Genomic DNA, 24,681 nt, shown 5'->3' with positions numbered 1-24,681 from the left:
CGAGGGCCAACATAGGAATCGCGCCAATAGAAGTCCGCCTAGGTGCAGCACTGGGTAAGTTGGATTGAGTTGGATTGTCGCGAGTGGTCTCAAGTCTGCGCCACTCGCTTAATTCCCGGCCAAGTCCGTTTAGAATGCGGAGAGTCCCAAAATGTCTAAAAGTCATCGCGACTTGTCCCAAAGAGGCCCAACTGGTCCGAGAATGGGCCAAAGTGTGATCTCTTCGATTTCCCACGCTCCCTCAATGCGATCCAGACCGGGGGTCGCGGCCGATCGAGACTTGCTCGTTGTTTTCCTTCCTTTTCCCCCCAGAGCTCGTAAGTAGCTACCTAATTGAGCCCATTCCTCGGCTCCGATAAAAAAAAAGGGAGGTTTCTCGTTCGACGTGGCTTCAGCCAGCCCCTTGGGCACTTCCCGAGGTTGTCTCTTCCCTGGCCATCCTATCTCTGCCCTAGTTCCTCTAGTTCCCCTAGTTCCCCTTAGTCCGTAATAGCTTTGGGTAATTCCATATTAATAGCAACGTTCGACTTTCGCCTGTCCACATGGTTGGCATCTGCATGCCATTCGGTTTTGACTTTTTTTCCTTTCTTTTTCGCGTTTTTTCCTTGTTTTTTGGCTTTTGGTTCGATCGTTTTCCCCTGCGTTTTCTGTTCCCCTTAGCTCTCTGGTCTTCCCTGATTCCCACATAATTCACCTGTAGAATAATGGAATAATGCGCTAATCCAATTATTTCAGCATTATTTATATATTTTTCTCTGTTTTTCCCCATTGGATTTCCCTTTATTCCCGCCACCCGTCCAAATACCTGCGCCCATAAACGGCATTTTCCATACATCTAGCCTTTCTCTTCCCTTTCGATCTTATTATAACCTCTTGTTTCCTTTATCTTTGATTCGCCCTATTCTTCTCATTCTCTAGCTTTCTCTCTTTCATCTTTGACAATTGAATTGATATACCGTACGTCCCCTAAGTCTCCCAATTCAGCCCGTACTTACAACTGATCCTAGCAGCCTCATGACGGCCAGTCTGGTCATGCAACACAGACGGAGCAAAGTCTCTGGGAAACCTCCTTTGCGATTACCCATCATTGCCCCCAAGGAAGATCTCTTCGATGCCTTTGCCAAGTCCGAAAAGGTCTTGATCGCTCCACCGCGCATCCGCTTGCCTCCACGATCTCGTACCGGTTGTTGGTAAGTGATCGTCTTGATCGTCTTGATCGTCTCTATATTTGACTCAACCGGGAATCCAAGCTTATTTATTTTAGGACATGTCGAGTGAGTCTCTTTTTGTTTTGTTTTTTTAATTCAAAAAGGAAGCAGTTAACTAATTCGTCTGTTTTTCTTCGTTTTCAGAGTCGAAAGGGTAAGTGACTTGGACAACTTGCACAGGTGTCTCCGATTTCGTTGCTGACTCACATTCTTCAGTCAAATGTGATGAAGGACACCCGCAATGTAATGTATGCATTCTTTCACGCTTGGCTAAAATCCACATTTACTCATGCTCTTGACAGCAATGTACTCGGCTGGGCCATACTTGCGATTATCGCCCGCGCCTGGCTTTTCGCGATGATACCCCTCGTATCATGGGCCGCATGGCCGATGTCAAGACGGACGGCCATGTCGTTTGGGATCGTAAGTACCTTTTTTTATGTTTTTTTTTTTCTAGTCCATACTAACTAGAGTAGTCACTTCGCCGTGTTCCAATGATGAGAGAACCGATTATTTCTCTTCCAGGGATTCCCTTCCGCCCTTTTACCTGCTCACTTCCGACGAAGAGCGGGAAAAGAAAGCAGAAGCCTTTAGTCCCGGCACGTACCATGTCGTGATGACACCAGACAGTTTTTCCGCGCTGCCAGAGTATGCAGACGATGCAATCGAGCGAGCTAGATCAAATCCCACCAGCGAGTGTAGGAGCTCTGCGGCTAGTAGCCCCACGAGCACGGCCAAGGGCGACGTGAGAGACGAAGATCCCAATGTGGTCATTTTGAAGACTTTTGAAGATGGCACTCGCCGCTCGCCGTTTAACGGGAAGACCTTGAAGATCTCTCCAACCTCAGAGATCTCGGATCCTTTCTGCAATCTGTCGCTCTCTCCAAATTTCACTTCTCTTCCTTCGCCGGATGTGAAGGTGGAGGAGATGACTTTCTTGGACCTGCGCCTGGACCAGCAAAGCCAGGATTCTACTATCTTTTCCCATTTCCGTCATGTCGTATGGCGGCAGTTGTTCCCTCGCGACCATAGGCTTGATGATTCTTGCGGATCGGATAGTCACTTTATGACTCTCAGCATGGACTTCCTAGAGCAGGAAGCCACTCGTTTCCCTCCTGTGGGTATTGCATTCTTGTTCTCAATGATGCCTGCTAACAGGAAGAATAGCTTTCCCACGCTATGATGGCTGTATCAGCCCTTAGTCTCTCGCACAGCGGCACGGGTCACAATGTCGATGCGCTACAATATTATCAGCAAGCTTTCCCCTCGCTCCAGGTCAGTATACGGAACAACGATGACCTGGTTTCCGACGGACTGTTCCTTACGCACTTCCTGCTCCTGATCTACGAGGTAAGCGGTTGCAATTGCAATTTCTCAGTCTACATACTTACAATCCCCAGATCGCAGCCGCCGAGCCACACGGCTCGAATCTATGGTCTCACCATATCTCTCGTCTCCTTCACATCGCCTTCCTTCGACGGGCCAAGTATGGCCAAGAGCCCCATCCATTTATCCTCTGGTGGGTATGCCACATTGACTTGTACGCCCTGTTCAGCGGAGCAGGGACGGGAGAGTTTGTACGAGCCGTCATCGACCACCAGATGCTCCCTGGGTCTGAATGTCTTCTCTACCCTTCCGCCCCAGAGGGCTACAGTGTGATCTACTCCGACGAGCATGAGAGCTTACCGGTGATCATGCGTCTGTACCACGACACATTCCGGCTAGCTGCTCAACTTGGGTTCTTGGCTGCTCGGCTTCGTCATGATAAGCAGAGCCTGCCCTTTGCGGAGTTCGATAAGAGATCGCAGGAATTAAGAGATCTGCGTCAGGCTTTCGGGAGACTGTGGGAATCCCCCGATGTTGCCTTCCTACACCAACACCAGGACAACCTCCCGCGGCGATCTCGGGAAATCATCCAGCAGGTCAGTTCTTTCTACTTTTTGCGTTTATTCAAAGGAAGAAAAAACTAACTCCTTCTAGTCTGCTACATTGTACCATGTTTGTCAACTCTTCTCCTACAGCAGCATGTGGCCCGGACAACGCGTCGAGTCCGAGTTCTCCGCAGACGCAGAAATCGACCACCACGTAACAGAGATCCTGCGCATGGCCGAACGGACTACTCACACTCGACGTGCTGATCGACACTTCCTAGTCTTCCCCTTGTTCCTAGCGGGTGCTACGGCATCGGCTAGTGGATTGAAGATGATGGCGATGGAATTGATGACTAGCATGGAAGACGAGGAAGACGGCATGGGCCGCAATGCAGCAACGACTCGTGCCATCCTCCAGATTGTCTATGAGCGGCAGTTGGAGCGACTCATGCATGTGGGTCATACATTGGATGTGGATTGGTCTGACCTCATGGCTCAGGAGGGACTTCAGATGGTTAATTTCGGGTTTTGATTGGACAGTGGAGTTTTCTTTTGTTTTTATTTTTTTGCTTTTTTACAGAGCATTGGCGCTTACTAGGGCATATTCGCTTTTTGGGGGGACTATCAGGGTTGTATGTTAGCATGATTGATGATGGATATGGACTGTATGTATATAAACGAACATGTGGAATCTGATATTCCGTTCTTCCATGGAACTGCTCGGGCCGAGCCATAGATTAGAATGTATGGGAACTGGATGTCAATAGATCTCTGCCTCGATTTCTGCGTACTACATCCCTGTAGCAGGCCACAAGGCAGCAACTTGTGATAATTCTCATCACCTGCGGGGTCGGCGTCTCGCCAACTTGGCGGCTACAGATAATCTCCCTGATCCTCTCCTTTTCTTTTTCTGTTCTCCTCTTACTCTCGGACAATTCCTATGAATAGATGAAATAGTTTTCCCACCCCGCATCTACCACCCGTTCCCAACGATCTTCGCGCTTATCTCCGTAATTGGGAGTACCTCGCATCCTGCGGTGGCTGAATTCTGTCTTCTACAGCTTCAAGCCCAGCCGCAATTTACCACGGCACCATGAGTGGCAGCCGTGCCCTCCATCCGGAGGAGCTTTTCCTCGACCGCCCAGCCAGACAAGAGTCACCCACTGTCGGCCCTCTACGTATCAACAAACGGGACTCATCATCCCCAGCATCGGCCGCGGGCTCCAGTCCCCCACCAAACGCCCCGCTACCCTACCCGGACGAGCGTCAACGTCCGCAGATGCGCCCCTCAAGTTCAAACGAGCGCTATCACGACAACATCAGATACGGGTCTCCGCCAGCTGGTCCTGGCACCGGCTCGGGCTCCGTGAGTCCAAACGAATACCCAACATCGCTGCGACCGCGGGACGGTCGCGAGCCCCGAGTCGCAACACTCGCCGAAAGAAGAGGCGCAGCCCCAAAGCCGCTGCCCGAATCTCCCAGCTACGATGCGCCAGACCGCGAAGCCCTAGCCGCGAGACCGTACCCCCGACCCCCGGCCAGTCAACAACAACCACCCGGCCCACCAGAGCCACCAGCAAACACAAGCCAGTATGATTACCGTCAACAATACTACCCGCCCCCTCAGCGCCAAAGCTCTACGTCTATAGCCCGTCCCCCGTCCAGTCTCCAGGCCGCACAAGGCCCGCTCAATCGCATCAGTTCTACCTCGACAACCCGCGCCCAGCGTGGCTCGCCCCCGCCGCCGGAGACTCCTATCGTCGGACCGGGCCAGCAGCCAACCTCGGATATCGAGGCCCGCTATGCCGCGGCTGGAATTGCGGGCACCGGGACTCTGCAGGGTATCCAGTCGTCGCATAGCGTCGCTGCACAGAGACGAGCAGAGCAGTACTCGGGACAGCAGCCGATTGTCCCACAGCAGCAGCAGCAGCAGCGCCCGTGGACTCCGACTGAGCAGCCGGGTTCGAACCCTCATGGGCCGCCTACGGTTTATCAGGGTGGTGAGGTCGTCAATGATGATCATCAGCCGTCTGCTAGCCATCCGGGTCAATATAGTAGTCCGCCGCCTCAGGCGCATCCTGGCCAATACGGTACCCCACAACCCCAGGTTCATCCGGGTCAATATAGCAGCCCGCAACCCCAGGCTCATCCAGGACAATATAGCAGCCCACCGCCTCAGATACCAGGGTCATACGGCGGATCACCATCCCAAATACACCCTGCATCTGGGCTACAGCAACAGCAGCAAGAACAGCCGGGAAGGGTTCCCCCGAACGCTTTGGAACAAGACATGGACCGGATGCGCCTTAGCTCCTCTCCCCCTCCCGCCTACTCGAGTGTATCCGGTCCTTCTGCTTCGAATAGGTATCCCGCTGAAAAGCGAAGCAGTGCTGCAGCGGCGGCAGCAACAGCAGCAACAGCAGCAGCAGGAGCCGCAATAATGCACCCGGCCTTAGTAAACCAGCCCAACCCTGCTACAAAAGCCTCTTCCCCTGCACCGGCAGTGTCGCCGCAGGACCATCCCGCTTTTGCGAATGACCAGAGACAGCAACAGCAAACAGGACAGGAACAATCCCCTCAGGCGTCTGTTGCTAATGACTTGTCCGGTTTCCATCATCAGACAGTCCAGGTGACTTCTCCAGGGCCCTCTGGCGCAGGTCCAGCATCTCCACCACCTCTTCCGGAAGGGTGGATTGCCCACATGGATCCCAGCTCGGGGCAGTATTACTACATCCACTTGCCCACACAGTCAACTCAGTGGGAGTTCCCGAAGGGCCCTACGCCGCTTAATCTCAACGATACGCCCTTGTCCCCAGTGGGAAGTGTGTATACCGCCCACCCGCTAGTTTCTCCGGGTCTGTCAGCTTTCGGGAAGCCTCTAGCATCGCCGGGTGTGCCTCTGACCCCTGGCTTCGAAAGCCTGCAGTCTCCCATAATGTCTGGATTCTCTGGGCCTCCTCCGAGTAGTGGCATGGATCTTTACAAAAACGCTCCAACCAACGGTGTCTACTTCGGTCCTTATCTGCGTTACACCAACATGGATCTCGAACGTGGAGTCTGGTTGGGATCTATCCTGCTTGTGACAGATGCCGCGCAGCCACCCACAATCCACATGCATCAGAGTCTAGACCTGTCTCCAAATCCGAGACAGTTGAAGGCAATCAACATTGCCGCCCATCAACGCTGGACATTCTACAAGTATGAGATTGACTTGCAGATGGACGATGCGGGTCCTGCTAAATGGACATACGCCATCACCTCACACCTTGGTTGCACTCGCTACGAGTTTCTTGTCGCTGGTCGATACGAAACCAACTGGCGGTTCATTGCTACCTCTGGAAATGACTTCTCGCTCAATGTTAATGCTGGTGAGCGGGCTCGTCTGGGTGGCGTCGGTTACATGTGGAGGGATATCATGCAAAAGCACAATGAGATCGGAGGCTTCCACGCCCAGTTATGTCTGGGTGGTCAGATCTATGCGGATCGCATGTGGAAAGAGATTCCGTCTCTCAAGCAGTGGTTGACCATCAGCGGGAAAGAGGCTAGAAAGAACGCGCCTTGGACAGCGGCTAACGAGCAGGATGTTTCTTACGCGTACTTCCATTACTACACCAGCCACTTCGATCAACCCCACATAAGGGAGTCATTTGCGCAGATTCCTTATGTCTGCCAGATCGATGATCATGACATGTGAGTCCCCATACAATAACAGTCTACGAGCAGCACTGACATACCCACAGCTTCGATGGATTCGGCTCGTATCCCGAGCACATGCAGTTCTCGAACATGTTCAAGAACATCGGCCGCATCGGTATCGAGATGTATCTCCTCTTCCAGCATCACACAACTCTCGACATCCTCCGTAACGTCAGCAACGACATGGACCTCTTCACTATAACCGGCACAGGCTGGCACTTTGTTAAATACCTCGGTCCCGGCGTCGTCGTCGTCGGACCAGATTGCCGATCAGAACGAAACCCACACCAAGTCATGGCCGGTCCCACGTACCAGGGTCTGTTCCCGAAGGTTGCAATGCTACCACCCAGCGTACAGCACTGTATCTGGATGATCGCCGTGCCCCTCATCTACCCCCGCCTAGAGACAGCAGAACACATCGTCCAGACCGTCGCAACAGGAAAGCGAGCCGTGACCGGCGCATACAACGTACTAGGCAAGGTAACCAGCTCAGTAGCCGGGGTGGTCGGCGCCAAGGAGTTCGTCGGCTCAGGCTTTGACTCGGTAAAGAGAGCCGTAGGTAAATCCGGACTGATGGGTGGTATATTGAGTCCATTTGGCGAATTCAACTCGATGGACGAGCTACGCGACCAATGGACACACGAGTCGAAGGTTTGTCCCTTTTCCAATGAATCACAAAACATCCACCCTCAAGCCATACATACATACTAACCCAACCCAGGACCTCGAACGCACATATCTCATCCGTACACTCCAAGGCATCGCGCACCAAAAATCAATCCGTATGACCTTCCTCTCCGGCGCCGTCAACGTCTGCGGCGCAGGTCTCGTCCACGACCCCTCAAACCCATCCGACCACAAGACAATGTACCAACTCATCGCCTCGCCCGTCGTCAACACCCCGCCGCCCTCGTACATCATCAAGCTCCTGCACAGCCACAGCAAGCCCCTCTACATCCCCGCCAACGGCCACAGATCCTCCGGCCAGGTGAGCGACACCAAGGAAGACATGATGGAGATCTTCCAGACGGACGTCAACGGCCAGCCTCGTGAGTACCGCAAGCTCATGGCACGTCGGAACTACGTCGCTATTGTCGCTTATGACCCTGAGGCGGTTAATCCTTCATATGGCCATGTCCCGCCTGCCGCGGTCGGTAAATTGAGTCTGGCGGCGGACTTTATGGTTCAGGGTGAAGGGGCGCTTGGGAACGTGGTTAAATTTGGGCCGGTTATTGTGCCGTCTTTGGATCATGGGCGGTGATGAGGTTTGAAGGTTGAGTATTTTTATATATGTATTGAGGGACTATTTTTTTTTCTTGCACAGCATTCTTGTTGCTCTTCTTTTGTCTGATGGGTTTCATTTGTCCTTTTTGGCGTGTTTGTATATCTGCTGCTTTTCTTCTCTGTCCTAGCATGAGTTATGCGCCCTAGTTTTATGTTCATGCCCTGTTGATATTGAGATAATTATACCGCTGTTCTGATTTGATAAAGGCTCCACTTGCGATTGTTCTGAAGTAATCTTAGAAATAGGTGATATATATCAGAGAAAGAAAGGAGTTTCTCGTAAAGCAAGGTACCTGATAATGTACAGTATGGGGTATATCAATAGTAAAAAAGCAACCAACGCCAGCATCCAACAGAATAAATAGATATACTACTTTATCCAGTTGGATCTCCCCCTGGAACACAAAGACCAATGCGCCAAAAATAATCCCGATGAGCGTAAAAAAGCTCCCAAATCCGATACCTCGCCGGTATAAGAGACCAATCCCATCGGAGAGGCGATAATCTATCCTCGCGACCAGGAAGATCTGAACACGCACGTTCCAAGACTGCCTGTTCCTCAGACATACCACCACCGCTCGACCGACACCCCTCGCTACTAGAACCAACCAACCCAACAGGAACATTCAAATCCCGATACAACTTGACCAAAACCCTCTCATTTCCATCACCGGCAATACACCCAGGATCCTCCCGACCAACACAATAAACCACATCCTCCCGACGCGGCGGCAGCTCCTCCCTCGTAATAAAAACCTCCCCAGCATGAGGCCGATATCCCCACTCCGCAAGCGGCAGCATAGGAACCGGATCCCCAACATGTGTCACACGACGAAAACGCATCCCCCCTTCAAGCGGGGGTATCGCTATCCCATCCCCGAGTCCGAATTGCTCGTCTAGGAATGCCGCGAACGCCTCGTTCCCGACCATCGGCTCCCCAAACGTCGTCACCGTTGCATCCCAGCCCTTTAGACGCATCTCGAGGCCTGCTAGCGCTGCGACAGCGCCGCCGAGGGAATGGCCGACGAGCGTTATGGCGTAATCTGGGTGTTTTTTGTGTAGGAGGGAGAGCTGGGGGAGGATTGTTGTTCGGGTCTGGAGCCATGAGAGCATGAAGCCGGCGTGGACGGTGCAGTTTTCGCAGTGCTGTCCTGTGGGAATTGGGATGGTAGTGGTATTTTCTTCGGGGTCAGGGTAGGGGACGTAAGCTTGGGGGTAGGCGGATAGGTCGATTATGGTGTTTGTTATTGAGTAGGTGCCGCGGAAGGCGAGGATTATTTGTTTGGCGGAGGGGGTGTGGGAAAGGGCCATGTAGCCGCATGAATCGGAGAGGAGGAGGCCGGTGTTCCAGGTCTACGGGATCGTTGGATTAGGTTAGTGGGTGTGTCTTTTAGAGTTGACTAGGGATATGACTCACGGTTACCAGTTCTAGATCAGGAAACTCATCGCAGCGGCTGAGGCACTGAAATGGCTGCTGTACTCCCGTTGTTCCAACGCAGTATGAAATATCCACTAGCCGGGATAACTCCTCCAGGGAGTTGAATAGGTCGTTTGAGACATGGTTCGTCTTGTTTTGGGCTGAGACGAAGCTCAGGAAACAGATATATAGTAGCAAAGGAAGGAGTAAAATGCTAGCCATGGCTTAACATACTGAATTTGGTAGGAGGGAGGGTATAAATCCATCTTTAAAGGAAGAGAGCATGACCGCGTGATGTGGAGAGGTGACCAGAATCCGGGGTAACTCTATTATGTCATCGATTTCCTCATTGGTCGGTTTATGTCGATCAATCTTGGAAGGTACGACCGGGGAGCACAACATACAGTCTACAGACATAGATCTACAACTACGTGTATGTCACGAGAGACTAGAATGTACTCGAAAAATTCTATCCAATACTATATAACCATACTTACCATGGACTGAGGTCAGCATTCAAACGTAGTTCAAATCAGACGGTCCAAATGACAACACGGCCGTCGACACCGCTCGCTATAATAATATGTTAGTCTCGTACATCTCAAGTTTTCAGGACGGTGATCTTACTGCTGAAGGTGCTCACAACCCCGCCGGCTTCTTCGTGGACCCGGATGGTGTGCACAGTGTTCTGGTGTGTGGACTTGAGCTTGGTGTCCGCCTGGGCCTGGCCCTTGAGATCCATCTGCCGGAACATGTTCAAAGCAGACTCCTCGCGGGCACCTCCGGATTCTCTAGCCTTATTCTCCAGAGAGCCAGCAAGTTGCCATCCATTCTCGTCGCCGTGGAAACGGAAGGGCTCACAGTCCTAGGTACGGTTAGCGCAAGTCGTATTACTGAAAAGGAATGACTTACATGTCCAGCTGCAATGATCTCAGTCTCGCCGTTCCAAATAAGACTGTTAAGCGGCAGCAACCGGGTAGCGATGTTCAACATCGCCCGCGGGGGCTGCTCTGGAGCGCTCGGGTACACGATAGTCACACTGCTATCGTGTCCAGTGAAGGCCAGCGCATTACCACTAGGAGAGAAGGCAACACCCTGAATCCAACCAGCAGTATCGTTTAGATATTCGCCACAGATGGTGTTGAAAGGAAGACGCTCTCCCCACGCACTGGGCTCTGGGCGGGTATCAATGCCCTTGATGAAGCTCGAGAAGACTCGGGCGTGAGAATCGGTCGATCCGGCTGCCAGCAGGACGGAGTTCGGGTGCCATGCCAGGGTTGTGATCGTGCTGCGAATAGGCTTCTTGATGTGCTTCGAGATCCACCAGTCGTTCTCCTCCTCAAAGTAGCAGACTGCAATCACTCGAGCGCCGGAGCCGACGGCGAACTTCTGCTCCGATGGAGACCAGCGCACAAAGGTTGCGGCACGGTTGATTCGGAGAAGAACCAGGGTAGGCTTCCATCCAGTAGGGGTCTGCTCCCAAACGTAGGCATTGCGGTCTATACAACCGTTAGGTATTGTATATAGTATAGTAAAAGGAGGTTGGCCAAAACATACCCTGTGAGCAAGTGACAATTCGGCCACTGTTGGGAGCGATATCAACGCTGGTGACAGTCTTCTCGTGGCCCTTGAGCTCATCGCTCAGCGCGAACTTGTCGCCTGATTGTTGATACAGTTCCACATTGTTCTCCCGAGCGACAGCAAGTGTCTTCTTATCGGATGAGAACGAGTGGTCTGCAATTGGTGCGTGGAAGAGATGGTGAACCTGAGGAGCGGTCATATTGATAATAACGACAGGAGGATCTCTCTACCGTCGTGCTTGTGTACTTGATTGTTGTAGTTGCGGGATCAGGAGGGGAGCTGGGGGATGACGGTGCTTAGTAAGTGGGTACATCACATGACCCCAAGCTACTTTTATGTCGAGGTTTTGAGTGGTAATGGACACCACACGCGATTGAGCTTTGTTTTCCCATACGCAATCTCATTTGCTCCTTCAGTCAAACGGCAGAATCTCTCCCATTTCTAATCATCCAAGAAATGGCTTCAAAATCACAGCCCGCCCGTGGAGGCGCTGACAGCAAGGCTGTCGCTACTGGCGCTCCTAACCAGACGTGAGCTTGCCCTTCCAAGCACAGGAGATTGTCGCGGATTGGCGCTAACAATTTTTAGACTCTACTGCACAAATTTGCCCGACAGAAGAATTCAGAAACAGGATCTCCGAACCGCACTCTATGCCTTGTTCTCCACATACGGCACCGTTCTCGATGTTGTTTGCATGAAGACCAACAAAATGCGAGGCCAAGCCCATATTGTGTTCAGGGATGTCCAAGCTAGTACGCAGGCACTCCGGGCTTTACAAGGATTCGATTTTTTCGGCAAACAGATGGTATGTTTTCATTGCGCTTCGGTCATCGCAACCCCCCGCTCAATCAATGGATGTCTAGAAAATCGTGTACGGCAAGGGATCATCGAATGTCATTTCCAAACTTCGGGGCACATACGTCGCGCCAGTTGAGACTGCGCCAGCCCCCGTCACGACCGACCTCCAGAAGTCTATCTTCGGTGCTCCTCCCGGTGCACTCCCTCCACGACCCACAACCGATACCAATGGAGAGGGCCATGGCGTGAAGCGACCGCGTGAAGAGGAAAGCGACAACGAAGAAGCCCCGATGGACGAAGACAGCGACGTGCCTATGGACGCGTCCTCCGATGAGGAGTAATCTAATGAATAAGACCCTACTGGGGACCAAGAAAGACTTGGAGTCTTCGATTTGCATTTTGATTTTTTTTATTCCCCAGCGTTTCCAGCATATGCAAGATTATTGGCTGGTACTGCTAAGCAAAAAGCTCGCGTGGAACGTGCAGGTTCACGCAATGACCAACGAGGCCAAGCCAAATGAGGAGATATGACCCGGGAGTGACGCTCTGTGCGTCTGCAATGTTCGCCATGGCATCCGCGGTGTTGCATGGGTGGACGAAAAATGTCGGGGCGCCAGATCCAGGATGGTACTACAAGAAAAAAATAACAAAAAAGACATGAGCTCTTGTCACGAGGTTCGGAGAATGCACCTACACCCATACTAATCCCACCCATTACACCCACACTCTTCAATTCTTGCCTGTATCGTTCCGGCACGACATACTGGTAGACTTCTTCTAGTCCGAGTGGGCCGTGGTTGTGCCACCTGAGGCCGAAGTACAAGACGGGGACTTGATATGTGGGGGACAACAAGATGTCATAATCGATCTGTAAGCTGGGATGGGGTTTGGCGCGAACGAGAGCTTCCTGCGGTGAAGAGTCAGGACAAGTGGACACGTCCTTTGGGGGGCTAGAATTCTGCAGACCGGATCCTCGTCCTGTGATTCTTCGAGGTTCTCCAGGGCTGAGGGTTCTAGCGGCTCTTCTAGCGGGTTGGGCACATTGACACATTTTGTTATTCTGAGGCCGATTCCCTCTGGCTAGTTTCATCCAAACCATATTTCCCATCAGTTCTTCCATTCTTATTTCGTATATAAAACAAGGGCCAAATAAGGTTTAGATGGTTCATGCATCAGAAAAAGGGATACCTTTGTGAGCAGTCGAATGGCGGACCAGCCAATATTTTGGGCTGCAATGCATCGATCGGCAAGATCTTGACATGCCACCTCAAACTCCGACTGCGCCAGGAAGGGGAACGTAGAGCAAGATGCGGCCATGCGGCTGAAGCTGGGGAGAGTGCTGTCAGCTACTCCGTACCAGCGCCGGATGCAGATGCTCAGCTGTGAATGCGGTGTGGTCAGGGTAGGGATTTCGCAAGAGTAAAAGCCCTTGATCCCACTGTTACTGTATATCAAATCAAAGATAGAGGAGAAGACATCCGATATTGGAAAAGATGAGAGGAAAAGGAGAGACGATTGCGGCAGACTGGCTATAGAAAGAGAAGAAAGCAACAATGGAGTTGTTGGGATACTACGTGTGCAATGAGGTACCTGGTACTTTCATAATGTATTGCCTCTACATACTAAGCTCACGTACTAGATACATCCTTCTCTCCCGGTTCCGGCAGAAGAGGTACCTGTCCCGCGTGGAGATGTTCCTTGTCCTCTGCATTCCTCTGCATGCAGCTTCATCTGATGCAAAGGCGCGTATACAAGTCTTTTAGTGGCGAAAAAAAAGAATGCTTGCGTCTTCTTTTGTTTCTAGCGTTTAGTTGCATATACACTTCGTTTGTCTGATTCTCTCCCCACCTTCTTATGTATCGTGGTCCCCCCAGTGACACTATCCTGCCCAATTTCTATTCCCACTATTCTCTTTTTTTGTGAATTTTTCTTATTTTTTTTATTTCTGTTCTTTGCAAATTGTCTGTCTATAATCTTAATGTTGATCCGATCGTGTATCTGCTGATTCCGATCTACGCCTGGGCACCTGGTCTGACCTCCCCGGCAGCTGAGATTGTGAACGCCTCAAATCCTGCTTTGGATAAGAAGGGGACTTTCCGGTTCCCAAGGGCTATCTGCTTTCGACGTTACCTCAATTCTCTCCGTCATTAGCCGTCCATCTCTCCAGTCCAACCATTTTCTGCATCGCACTCAATTCGAAACGCGGTCCTCCCCATTATCTCCGGGATTGTTGGGGAACCCTGAGCCGCCAATCGTACGCTCAATTCCCAACCCAGCCGTTGCACGAGCTTGGGGCTCGGATTACGTCTCCTGCGATCAATCACGGCGTTGCTTGGCGTCGGTAGTCCGGGGTGCGATCTAATCTGAAAAGCTCTATCGGGACAAGCTTGGAAATTCCATCTGGCTAGGTCACCCTATCGTCGTGCGGGGAACAGTGATCATACTGTCACCAAGCCCTTATTCTAATTGTATATCATTCTCGCCCCTGCTGCATGCCCAGTTGAATCTGGCCAGAGCATATCTGAATTGCATCTGCTTCTGAAGTCATGGGCAACATTCATTCGAGCAAAGCCAAAGACGAGACCCACCGTTCCAACCGCCTTTCAAAGCCCCTGACAAAGAAGTTCTATGTCGGCCAAAGTTCTGAACGGGAATCAGACTCTCCAACGGTCAGATCAGGGCTAATAGGATGGCAAAACCCTTGGGTTGGCAACACTATCTCCAGTGCCCCTGTGGAGAAAAGGGGTAGCTATCCCAAGAAAGCCGAGATCCCACCTACCCTTTTTGAAACAGAGTCGTCCGAAGAGACCCCGATTGAGGATCGAACGTTTATATATGAGCAGAGTCCAACGCAGCGTCATCCGACCCGTCCAACCCTGTTGAGCGCGAGCTCTTCGAGAAGAACGTCCTACCAATCGGAAGCCTGGGAAGCATCTTCCCAACGCTCGCCTCTTTCTGAGCAGCCACCAAGGCGGGCCAGTTCGACTCGAATTCCCTTACGGAGACACAACAGCGCTGTTTATGAAAACCACATCGGGGATGCGACATCCTCCAACACCCACTTCTTGGTTGGCAACCAACGATTCTCATTAACGCGTCGACGATCGCTCCTGACACGACCCGGGGTTGCCACAAGACGAACAACAGGCGCAATCCGACGCGTCCCTTCGCCCATTGGAGAGCCTGAATGTCCGATCGAGGATCCGACGGAGGTAACCGTTTTGCAATGGCCATTGCCTTCGACCCAGCGATCGCTGCGTTTGCCATCTCCGGCGCGTCCGACGAGTCCGATGGATGCCCGATATACTCAGCTCGGGGCACTTAAGTTGGGGTCTTTGCGAGTTGTAAATGGTTCGGCCTCCCCATGTCCGAGCGACCGAATTCCTTTGGATGGGCCCGGCGCTCCAGGCTCTGGACTTGGGCTTGAGAACATAGAGGTCATAGGGCCAACCAGGAAGTCCACGCTGGAGATTACGTCCCTGCCCGACTTGAAGAAAGTGGACGATGTTCCAGGCAGTCCATTCTCTTTCGAAAAGTCTCCTACTATCACAGTCCACCCTCGGACAAAATCACTGTTTCCTGGGGATTCCGAAGATGAAGGAATTCTCCTCTTCGACGATACAAGAATTCACTTGGAAAAGGGTGCTCTGGACGCTGGTCTTTCCCGGAGCACTTCTCAATCCCTCAACAAGTCCGACAGTGGCTACAGCTCTGCCACTTCAGTCCACTCCGTACAGCGGAGCCGAACTCACAGTTCTGCTGACTCACAAACATCTAGCTCATGTGGTGCAGACAGCTCAAAGAACGTCTGTATCCCGAGGCCGAATCGATCGAGCGATAAATTGCAGCCTTCCCTGACCTTGGTGACAAAGTCGGAGAACTACTCAACGCTGCATCCAGCCACTGCTCGCTGGTACGATTCAAGCGACCCGACTCACCTCGCTCCATCGCGATCGCGTCGGTCAACGTTGTGTGCGCCCCGATACACGGAATATTCTTCGCGCGACTCGTTCCTCGAAGTCAAATCCACCTCCCTGGTTTATGTTCCACAGTGTCAAGGCTTCACCAAGGGGCCTTTCTATGGAGATCGATTGTCTATGGAATCGTTTGATCTTGCGTCTAGTACGGGGTCTACCATAACCGGAGAATCACCACTCAGTCACCAACAGCACACTACTGAAACGAAGGAGCGACTTCGCAGGTCGGCCTCTGAATATCAAATTAATGAAGAGTACGCTACACAACTCTCTCGGTCCAACAGCCAACTGGGAAGCATCTGGAGCAAGAAATCAAGCGTTGAAGCTCCCCCGCTGCCCACCATCACGTCCCCAGGCTACTTGCAGGACGACCTAGACCTTGACGCTGAATTGTCTCCTTCCGAGCCGATGCGAGGCCGGCCTCGAAGCCGGAGCAATGACTACCGCCGGAGGTTGACGAATGCTCGCCAGACAGATTTGTGCATATGATGACCTCCCCATCTTCTGTTTATCCATCTTCTGTTTATCGACAATTTTGGTAATGATTTTATTAAGTTTCCTGTCTTGGACGTTATTTTTGATTTTGTCTCTTTTGCCCATGGCGTCAAAAGTTCATTTTGGAGTTGATGTGTTTTTTTTACTTTGGCGGGAGTTTGGGACATCTGGATATAGAGTCTTGTTAGGTATACCCTTTTGGAATTGGATGGAATTAGTGTCTCCTCTTGCGTACACAAATCCATGAATTCTGTCTGCCGTATGCCATGTGTTGTTTCGTAATTTTAGGGTTTTCTTGGCCATTTAGTCTAATGCATGCGTGGGGATACCACCTCAGTCTTTCACCGTGTGGCTAGTTCGGTGGCTCAGGCCTTTCCTGGTCATTCCTGCATACGAAGTAAGGTTATCTAGTCAAGCAAGGGACTTTGATTTAAAAGAACAGACGCAGGGTCGAAGTAGCGAGGTAAGTTCTTACAGCCTAACAAGTGCCATCAGGTGCATATTACATGTCTACAGACGGGATAGCAATATAATAAACATCGATGTAGATTTATTATCGTAACAAGATTCCAATCAGATCATATCAGTAAACTCATAGAAGTAAAAAATAAGTAAAAATGCAAGGAAGGGAAAAGAAACGCCACCCGGAGATCCCAATGCAATCAATTATACAAGCGCATAGCTTTCAAAGCCAAAGCAAAACCACTCGATTCGATTCCAAATCAGAGAATGCGAATCTTCTTCGGCGTAGGGGCAGCCTCTTTCGGCACAATAACCGACAAGACCCCGTTCTTCAAACTAGCGCGAACAGCATCCTGATCGACGCGCGCGGTGAAGCTGAAAGTGCGCTGGAAGTCACCGATCGACCTCTCCTTCGCCCAGAAGTGCGGCTGGTCGTCCTTGGCAGCGTGGGAAACCGCATTGCTGGAAGCAGCGGTGTCGGTGGAGCTAGCAGTCGACGCTGCGTCCTCGTCTTCGACGGTGGCTTGGTGCCAGCCTGCGGCTGACGAGCTGCGGCTGGAGCTGGCTGAGGCTGAGCCGTTGTTGGTGTCGTCACTGATGTACTCGCGGTCGGTGTGGCCCTTGATCACGAGTGTGTGGGGATCGGTGAATTCGATCTCGATGTTGCTCTGGTCCACGCCTGGCAGTTCGCCGTCTAGGCGGTAGGCGTGCGTCAACTCGCGCACGTCAAAGGCGGGCATGAAGGAGGTGGGTGTTTGGATTTTGGTGCACTGTTGGATCTTGGTGCATTGGTTGGGCTTGGTGCATTGGCTTGACTTGGTGCACTGGTTGGGCTTGGTGCATTGGCTTGACTTGGTGCACTGGTTGGACTTGCAACATTGGGGAGACTTGAGTTGGTTGGCAAGCTCGTGCTCATTGAGGACGAAGAGGGGCCCAAGGCCGGATTGAGTAGTGAAGAAGGCCATTGTAGATGAGTTTGGGATTCTTGGATTGAAGATTGGAAGAATGATGATAGATGATCTGAGAGATTGTCTTGAATATTGTGTTCTGTTCTAATTGTCCTGGAATATCTGCTATTTTATATGTTCTGCTTCGTTATAGTTGATGGTGGTTGCTATACTTCCGGAATCGTCCAGAAACGGATGGCACATTCGACCGGCCGCCAGCAACTTCCACCAACTTCGAGAAACAACCACTTGATTCTATGTATTCCGTTACATTATATGCTGAATACTACTACTCTAATAATCTGATAAATGAATATTTTAGACAGCATGAATAATGTGTGATTGGTAATTACTCGAAACTTCCAAGGGCTGATAGTACCGGTACGGAGTAGTCATCGAATATATGTCGTACATACAACATAGTTAACCAAACTAATTATGTAGGTAGAACATGACAAAGCTTTAATGACTGATCATTCTATGATATACTATGACATACTATTATACAAAATGCTTCCAAAGCAAGGCCTCGACCATATCAGACATATTGCCTTTCGCGCAACATGTTAATGTTCAACATGTTCGCAGGAATTCGGCCTGGAACCAACGATGCTGGAGATCTCCAAGTCTATTCCAATGAGTAAACTGGTAAATATATGAGGCTGAAAGACGAAACATACAAAGCTAGCGTGTAGGCACCCCGAGGAACCAAGATTCTGGGGTTGGCCCCATCCGCTCATCGGATATTGCGGATTCCCGGGGTAGCATATAACTCGAGCTGTCGATGACCTTTGCGCAAGAGATATTCCACGGTATTAAAGTCCTTCTTATTCACCGCGATATATTTTTGGAACTCAGCCCTGTATTCCCGTATCAGCCGGATTGCACATATCTAGGGGAATGCCCGTTTGGGGAGAGAAAAAGGAAAGGAAATGACAGGGAGATAGGCAGATAGGCAGATAGGCAATTGACAGAGCCTTACCGGGCATAGTTCCTGAAATTGATCCTGGAGTCCTACAATAGAATAGGTTATCAGCTGAAGTGACGTGGACGAGATGATGATAAACCCACCTCAGGCTTATTCCGGATCTCCCGTAGGCATTTGCGGTATAGAGACAGGACGTCCCTCTGGAGACCGGAGAACCGAGCCATTGCGAATCTCGATTATTATATGAAGAGGGAAAAGGCGTGGAAATCATTGGGTGGAGCTGGACATGTTTCCCGCTGACAAGAGAGGCCTTTCCCGGCCGAATGGCGGATTACTATCACTTCGTCACCGTCTCCCCTCGAACTTCCAACTTCCCCATATATTCCATACTCCCCAATGTCTACCTTTACTGTGAGTATCTTAGAATAAAAATATACATTAAATCAATTACTGCATCAAATGCTGATTTCCTAATAGCACCTCATCCGCTTCCTGGCCAAGGATGGCCAAATCTACTACGGCGATGCTATCCTCCCATCCGGAGTGAGCGATATCGCCAAAGCCACCAAGGCCAGAGTCATCCAGGGCGACATCTTTGGCCAGTACCGGATCACCGACCAGGTGGCAGAGGTGCGCATGCCCCTCGCACCCCTGGCCCGTAAGGATATCGGCACAGTCCGATGCCTGGGTCTCAACTATGAGCAGCACGCCAAGGAGGCGAACATGCCTATCCCCAAGTATCCAGTGCTGTTCTACAAGCCCGTTACTTCGGTTTCCGGGCCCGTAGACGATATCCCCGTGCCCCAGCTGGCCCAGGAGGGCGAGGGCCTGGATTACGAGTGTGAACTGGTCGTCGTTATCGGCAAAGAGGCTAATAATGTCTCCGAGAGCAAGGCCCTAGACTACGTCTTGGGATATGCTGTCGGTAACGATGTCTCCCACCGCGATTGGCAGATCAAGCGGGGTGGTGGCCAGTGGGGACTGGGTAAGGGCTTCGATGGCTGGGCTCCGTTTGGTCCTGGCATCGTTTCTTCCAGTCTGATTGCCGATCCGAACAACTTGGCTATCTCGACCAAGTTGAATGGAAAGACTGTCCAGTCTTCCTCCACTAAGGATATGATCTTCGGCGTCGCTAAGACGATAGCTTTCCTGTCTCAGGGAACTACACTCTTGCCTGGAGATCTCATCTTCACTGGAACGTGAGTTACCCTGATGAGCAAGCAAATGATTTGAATTTGATAGACTGACTGCTTTACAGACCCCAAGGCGTGGGCATGGGTCGCAAGCCTGCTTTGTGGCTGAAGGACGGCGATAATGTCGAGGTTTCGCTGGAGGGCGTCGGATCCTGTGTCAACCGCGTGGTCTTTGACAAGCCTAAGGCCAAGCTCTAAATTTATCTCTCTTGAACTTGCAGTAGACCAATGATATAGTTGGTACTGGTTCAAGTTGTATATAACTACCTGCACATCTCAGTCATTGCAATTGATCATTGTGGTTATTTAGACCCAAAATTATCTCTGCATCCGTAGTCCCGTGTGCATTACATGTAAAAGAAAAACGTAAATTAGGATCTAAGCAGTCTGGGCGCCGTATCCCCTGATTCTCTCGGCAAAGGCCCAGCTCTGACCCTGAATCTGCTCATCCTCCTTCAGATCAATCCCATCCTTCGTGATTACGGCTATCGAGTACTTGTCGGTACTTCGTGCATCGCGGTAGAACAGAACCTTCAAGCACTCCTTCAAGGCATCAACGGCGTCTTCCTTGCTGACTTGTTCGAGGGGGGTACCCTCAGGGAACTTGCGGCGCAGGATCGGGACCGCAAGATGAGCACCAAATCCTGTAGCGAGATGAGGAGCAGAGAATGTCGTCCCGAGCAAATCTGCCGAACTAAGGAAGGGCTCTCCCTCCGCATCGAAGCCTGCGACAAGCACATGGTTCCAAAGCGGGTTGAACTCAGAGCGTCGTTTGTAGAAAACCTTCGCAAGGTACGTGTGCAGGTTCTTGGCGTTGAGCATGTTGCCGTGAGGCGAGTAATTCTCCTTGATATCCATGGAGTCGAGGAGACGGTCGATGTATTGCATGTCGGAAACGTCACCGCCAAAGCCAACCATTGCCTTATCGCCGAAAGTACGCAGACGCTTCACATCGGAGAAACGAGCCAGGGATCCGTAGGAAGCTATATTTTCACAAATCATATCACGTCAGATGGGAATGCGAAGGAAACGGAACGTGACAATGGAACGGCATACCTAGGTTGTCGGTAGCTATAACGACTCCGCCATTAAACTTGACACCCACCACTGACGTTCCCGTCACTGCAGGGGATGAGGTATGGGCCTTGGGACCTGTGGTCTGCAAATATGAGTGATCGTAGGCACCGTAGACATCGTTCCTGGGCTGGACGGATAGTTAGCAACAGAGCAAGGAATGGGAAAGTTGTGCCACCTACGCGACCCCAAGCTTCAGGTGAGTGGTTCATGATGAATGGAGATAAATGACAGTTTCAACGGTGCTCGAAAGGGAGGTATTTTGCAGACAAGGAGGGAAGACAACAGATGGATAGCACGGTAGAATGATGACGATACTCCGTAGATGGGGAGCTAGTTACCTTAGGCAGTCGAGCTGACGGAGAGCTCGGCTGACTAAGCTCCGCGTTCACCAGGAGGATGTAGACTATAACTACAGCTGTTATACTAGTTTAGTAGTTATATCCTTTAATACAAATCTTCAAGAAAAATGAAAGCAAATAATTGGCTATAATAAACTCACTTCCAATGTCTATACATGTGCTTCTGTCCATCCCGATTTGGTGCTCGTATTCGCTTCCGAAGGGTCAATCCCGCCTTCTCTGGTAAAACGTATAAAGCTCGTATAAAAGATGTGACCTCCCTCCATTTGACAATATTTAAATAATTGATATCCATAATTTTATTTCTAAATCTAATGTCTTCTCCCGATTCAAGTCGTGCTGGATCAACGGCCCCTGCCCCTGCCGTTGACAATGGCCCTTCACGCGTGTATAATATCACCAACAGGCTCTTCCACAGGCACTACGACATCAACTCGGCGGATGATCAGCCTCTGTTCTACGGCGAAGTATCTGTGTTCACTCTCAACAAGCCTGACCTTACTCTCCATGCTGGTACCAGCAGCCAGGCCCCAATTGTGGCCGTCTCCAAATTCCGGAAGTCGTCTGGTGGTTACAAAATAGGCATTGGAAACCCCGACGATGTGACCGCCGTCCAGTGGGAGGATATGACCAAGGAACTCATCCACAAACCAAAATACCGGTTCGAAATGACAGTCCAGTGTGGATCTGACCAAACTCAGAGCGGGAGACGGTCATTCCTGTGGAAGCGTACACGCACCGTTGGCGTTGAGGATTCAGCACCGTCTAAATGGACCGCCCGGAACTATAAGCTCGTGGATGAGCACACCGAGCATGTTCTGGCCGTATTTTCAGGTGCGAAACTGGGCAGAGGTGGGAAACTGCAAATCAGAGTGGAATACGGAGAAGACTTTGATCGAATGGTGTTGGTTTCTTGTTTAAGTTTGTATGAGAAGGCGAAGCGCAAACAGAAGGCATCTAGTGGTGGTGGTGGCGGCGGCGGAGGATGTTGAAACAAGCATCATTGTTGCAATGTATGATCCACAAGTATGATAATGTACACGAGTCTAAGTGTGCGCTATGTCAATTGAGAGGGTATCGTTGATCCTCTTTCTGGAGTCAGTGGATCGACCACCAGTATGTTTCTCCAAGATGGGCACATAATCTTGAAGGTATAGAAGAGCCCTCCTTCTTGAATCGTAGGATACCAAAACGGAAGTTCCCATGCCCGGCAGGCAAATACTGCGCTACCGAATATTCGAAGCAATCAAGTTATGTGCTGGAGCCGCCGTTTGAGGTCATAATCTCTAGTGCTCAAATTTCCGGAAAGATCTGATGCACCCGAGACCATGGTAGATCTGGCATACTGTAGGGTTGGTATTCTTGGTCCGGTTGCCGCTGAATGAATCTTCAGGCAGATCCAGTGACAAAATCAACCGAGCTTCGCTGGCCCGATGTCTTTTTCTCCTCTGATTGTTTACGGAAATTTTGCTGGGTTCTCAAGAGTTCCTCCTTGAAACCCCATTTCGGTAGATTGGAGGGATTCCACAAGTCGGTTGGCAACGATGTGTCATATTGCGATTGCTCATCGATCCCGGCATGTTCCATCATTTTCTTCAGCAAGCTTGGATTCTTAAGCGACGACGAGCTGGCCAATTTTGAGTTGAAGTGTACGCCTTGTTTTTTGAGCGCGAGGAAATGCTCGAATTTCGCGTTCGCGGCTGGGTTAGGAGACCCAGGAGGTGATGGTGGAATGTCTAGATTGGGAACCGGGGGGAGAGTAAGGTCTTGAACGAGTCCACGTGAAGCCGAAAAGGGAGATGAGCGTCCACTTGTCGAATGCTTGTTCTCCGAGAGGGGCGCCATGTCGATAGAAGCGGGGCCAAGGACCGGTCCTTCTGGGACAGAATCGGTGGCTATGTAAAAGCGTGCCTCTTTTGATTGTTGGTTGGACGGTTTATGATCTGAATAAATCGTCAGCGCCAATCGTCGGAGCTAGTCCCGGAGAATTAAGAGGCATGTTACCTTCGTCCTGGCTAGCTTGTAAGGTTGTAGGTGGAATATCCTTGTTACGCTGTTGCTTCAAATCAGCAACTCTCCAATGCCGTTGTTTCGGAGCTGAAAATACCTGAGAATTGGGTGAAGGACCATTCTGTTCTACCTCATCCTCACTGTTGCTCTCATAGTCACCAAGACCAAGCATCACGTCGCAATTCGTCCTAGGTATAAGCGTTGAGACCGAAGGAGATCAGGATAACACTGTGGTAAGATCCAGAGATATGGACAAGTTTATCTTTCGAACGAGAGTATGTCAAACTTAACATGCAGAAATAAATGAGGCGCCGTAAGTATCGAGAGACAGCCCTCCAGGGCTCTCGGGGAGCTTGGATATTCCTTACCTAATCAATAGAAGGCAGCTACCGCATCGCGTCAGACACCCAGCTTCTTTGCTCTCCATCCTCCAGAACGCCCAATCTCCAGAATCCTCTACATCCAACCCTTTAGTCTTTTTTATAAAGCTGCCGTTCTGATATTTCCTCCCGATCAAGCTCCATATCCCCGAAAATGACGTCGCTCATGGGTAACCAGTCTGGGACTATCGGATACTCTTTCTCTGAGCCAACATCCGCTAATGTCAAACAACACTCGTTCTACCCGTAAGGAACAACTCGATCACTGTGCAGGAAAACTGGCTAACAGTTACACTAGTTACACCGATAATGGCGGCTCCACCCTCGGCATCACAGGTGCTGATTACGCTATCCTCGCTGGCGACACTCGTTCTACATCAGGCTACAATATCAACTCTCGCATGGTACCCAAAGTCTTCAAGATTGGCGGTGATGATGAGACCGGCGAGGGAGCTAGTATCATTCTTTCTGTTGTTGGTTTCGCCGCAGATGGAAACGCTCTCAAGGAAAAGCTGGACACCGTGGTGAAGATGTACAAGTACCAACATGGGAAAACCATGTCAGTGGGAGCATGTGCACAGCGATTGTCGACTATCCTCTACGAGAAGCGGTTCTTCCCGTACTACGTACATGCTATTCTGGCTGGTCTGGATGAGGAAGGCGTGGGAGCTTTGTACAGCTACGACCCGGTGGGTTCTTACGAGCGGGAACAGTGTCGGGCTGCCGGTGCGGCATCCAGCTTGATCATGCCTTTCCTGGACAACCAAGTCAACTCCAAGAACCAATACATCCCAGGAAGCGGAGAAGGACATGCCCTTGTGGCCAAAAAGGCCGAGCCTCTGGATAAGGACACGGCCAAGAAGCTTGTACAGGATGCCTTTACAAGTGCCGTGGAGAGACATATCGAGGTTGGCGATGGTTTGCAAATTGTGATTGTTACCCGGGAGGGAATCGAGGAGGTGTTCCACGCCCTGAAGCAGGATTAGAGTGTAGGACAT

At 51.0% G+C, this 24,681-nt stretch overlaps 14 protein-coding genes across 14 annotated transcripts; 7 read left to right on the top strand and 7 right to left on the bottom strand.

The window, feature by feature from the left end:
• Positions 1-1,014: 1,014 nt before the first annotated feature.
• On the top strand, positions 1,015-3,611 carry LCP9604111_6111 (Zn(II)2Cys6 transcription factor; the record flags this gene model as incomplete). Its single annotated transcript, XM_039073997.1, has 9 exons — positions 1,015-1,190; positions 1,265-1,274; positions 1,353-1,362; positions 1,425-1,456; positions 1,511-1,631; positions 1,685-2,325; positions 2,376-2,558; positions 2,609-3,130; positions 3,189-3,611. 9 exons carry the CDS (start codon positions 1,015-1,017, stop codon positions 3,609-3,611), a joined length of 2,118 nt encoding a protein of 705 aa, XP_038928146.1.
• A 561-nt stretch (positions 3,612-4,172) lies between these two features.
• On the top strand, positions 4,173-8,036 carry LCP9604111_6110 (WW domain protein; the record flags this gene model as incomplete). The annotated part of the gene is made up of 3 exons (XM_039073996.1): positions 4,173-6,769; positions 6,820-7,426; positions 7,497-8,036. The coding sequence occupies 3 exons, from the start codon at positions 4,173-4,175 to the stop codon at positions 8,034-8,036; spliced, it is 3,744 nt and encodes a 1,247-aa protein (XP_038928145.1).
• Positions 8,037-8,434: 398 nt separating this feature from the next.
• Positions 8,435-9,698, bottom strand: LCP9604111_6109 (lipase family protein; the record flags this gene model as incomplete). Its single annotated transcript, XM_039073994.1, has 2 exons — positions 8,435-9,412; positions 9,477-9,698. 2 exons carry the CDS (start codon positions 9,696-9,698, stop codon positions 8,435-8,437), a joined length of 1,200 nt encoding a protein of 399 aa, XP_038928144.1.
• A 310-nt stretch (positions 9,699-10,008) lies between these two features.
• On the bottom strand, positions 10,009-11,256 carry LCP9604111_6108 (WD40 repeat domain-containing protein; the record flags this gene model as incomplete). Its single annotated transcript, XM_039073993.1, has 4 exons — positions 10,009-10,049; positions 10,104-10,341; positions 10,389-10,975; positions 11,034-11,256. 4 exons carry the CDS (start codon positions 11,254-11,256, stop codon positions 10,009-10,011), a joined length of 1,089 nt encoding a protein of 362 aa, XP_038928143.1.
• A 257-nt stretch (positions 11,257-11,513) lies between these two features.
• Positions 11,514-12,196, top strand: LCP9604111_6107 (U2 snRNP complex subunit MSL1; the record flags this gene model as incomplete). The annotated part of the gene is made up of 3 exons (XM_039073992.1): positions 11,514-11,587; positions 11,646-11,862; positions 11,921-12,196. 3 exons carry the CDS (start codon positions 11,514-11,516, stop codon positions 12,194-12,196), a joined length of 567 nt encoding a protein of 188 aa, XP_038928142.1.
• Positions 12,197-12,311: 115 nt separating this feature from the next.
• On the bottom strand, positions 12,312-12,906 carry LCP9604111_6106 (ATG3/ATG10 family protein; the record flags this gene model as incomplete). Its single annotated transcript, XM_039073991.1, has 2 exons — positions 12,312-12,485; positions 12,550-12,906. 2 exons carry the CDS (start codon positions 12,904-12,906, stop codon positions 12,312-12,314), a joined length of 531 nt encoding a protein of 176 aa, XP_038928141.1.
• Positions 12,907-14,401: 1,495 nt separating this feature from the next.
• On the top strand, positions 14,402-16,321 carry LCP9604111_6105 (uncharacterized protein; the record flags this gene model as incomplete). Its single annotated transcript, XM_039073990.1, has 1 exon — positions 14,402-16,321. One exon carries the CDS (start codon positions 14,402-14,404, stop codon positions 16,319-16,321), a length of 1,920 nt encoding a protein of 639 aa, XP_038928140.1.
• A 728-nt stretch (positions 16,322-17,049) lies between these two features.
• Positions 17,050-17,754, bottom strand: LCP9604111_6104 (Hsp20/alpha crystallin family protein; the record flags this gene model as incomplete). The annotated part of the gene is made up of 1 exon (XM_039073989.1): positions 17,050-17,754. The coding sequence occupies one exon, from the start codon at positions 17,752-17,754 to the stop codon at positions 17,050-17,052; it is 705 nt and encodes a 234-aa protein (XP_038928139.1).
• A 555-nt stretch (positions 17,755-18,309) lies between these two features.
• LCP9604111_6103 (succinate dehydrogenase assembly factor 1) lies at positions 18,310-18,888 on the bottom strand (the record flags this gene model as incomplete). Its single annotated transcript, XM_039073988.1, has 5 exons — positions 18,310-18,364; positions 18,417-18,452; positions 18,510-18,596; positions 18,719-18,750; positions 18,808-18,888. The coding sequence occupies 5 exons, from the start codon at positions 18,886-18,888 to the stop codon at positions 18,310-18,312; spliced, it is 291 nt and encodes a 96-aa protein (XP_038928138.1).
• A 172-nt stretch (positions 18,889-19,060) lies between these two features.
• LCP9604111_6102 (fumarylacetoacetate hydrolase family protein) lies at positions 19,061-20,055 on the top strand (the record flags this gene model as incomplete). The annotated part of the gene is made up of 3 exons (XM_039073987.1): positions 19,061-19,075; positions 19,142-19,863; positions 19,923-20,055. The coding sequence occupies 3 exons, from the start codon at positions 19,061-19,063 to the stop codon at positions 20,053-20,055; spliced, it is 870 nt and encodes a 289-aa protein (XP_038928137.1).
• A 180-nt stretch (positions 20,056-20,235) lies between these two features.
• Positions 20,236-21,143, bottom strand: pre4 (proteasome core particle subunit beta 7; the record flags this gene model as incomplete). Its single annotated transcript, XM_039073986.1, has 3 exons — positions 20,236-20,840; positions 20,914-21,061; positions 21,114-21,143. 3 exons carry the CDS (start codon positions 21,141-21,143, stop codon positions 20,236-20,238), a joined length of 783 nt encoding a protein of 260 aa, XP_038928136.1.
• A 464-nt stretch (positions 21,144-21,607) lies between these two features.
• Positions 21,608-22,285, top strand: LCP9604111_6100 (uncharacterized protein; the record flags this gene model as incomplete). The annotated part of the gene is made up of 1 exon (XM_039073985.1): positions 21,608-22,285. The coding sequence occupies one exon, from the start codon at positions 21,608-21,610 to the stop codon at positions 22,283-22,285; it is 678 nt and encodes a 225-aa protein (XP_038928135.1).
• Positions 22,286-22,682: 397 nt separating this feature from the next.
• On the bottom strand, positions 22,683-23,475 carry LCP9604111_6099 (HCNGP domain-containing protein; the record flags this gene model as incomplete). Its single annotated transcript, XM_039073982.1, has 3 exons — positions 22,683-23,236; positions 23,298-23,346; positions 23,401-23,475. The coding sequence occupies 3 exons, from the start codon at positions 23,473-23,475 to the stop codon at positions 22,683-22,685; spliced, it is 678 nt and encodes a 225-aa protein (XP_038928134.1).
• Positions 23,476-23,837: 362 nt separating this feature from the next.
• On the top strand, positions 23,838-24,669 carry prs3 (proteasome core particle subunit beta 6; the record flags this gene model as incomplete). Its single annotated transcript, XM_039073981.1, has 2 exons — positions 23,838-23,929; positions 23,982-24,669. The coding sequence occupies 2 exons, from the start codon at positions 23,838-23,840 to the stop codon at positions 24,667-24,669; spliced, it is 780 nt and encodes a 259-aa protein (XP_038928133.1).
• Between the last annotated feature and the right edge of the window lie 12 nt (positions 24,670-24,681).

This window comes from Penicillium roqueforti, assembly GCF_015533775.1.
Source record: "Penicillium roqueforti strain LCP96 04111 chromosome Unknown scaffold_15, whole genome shotgun sequence".
Classification (NCBI taxonomy): domain Eukaryota; kingdom Fungi; phylum Ascomycota; class Eurotiomycetes; order Eurotiales; family Aspergillaceae; genus Penicillium; species Penicillium roqueforti.
Note: the sequence above shows the minus strand (reverse complement) of the source record. Positions and strands in the feature narration are given on the sequence as shown.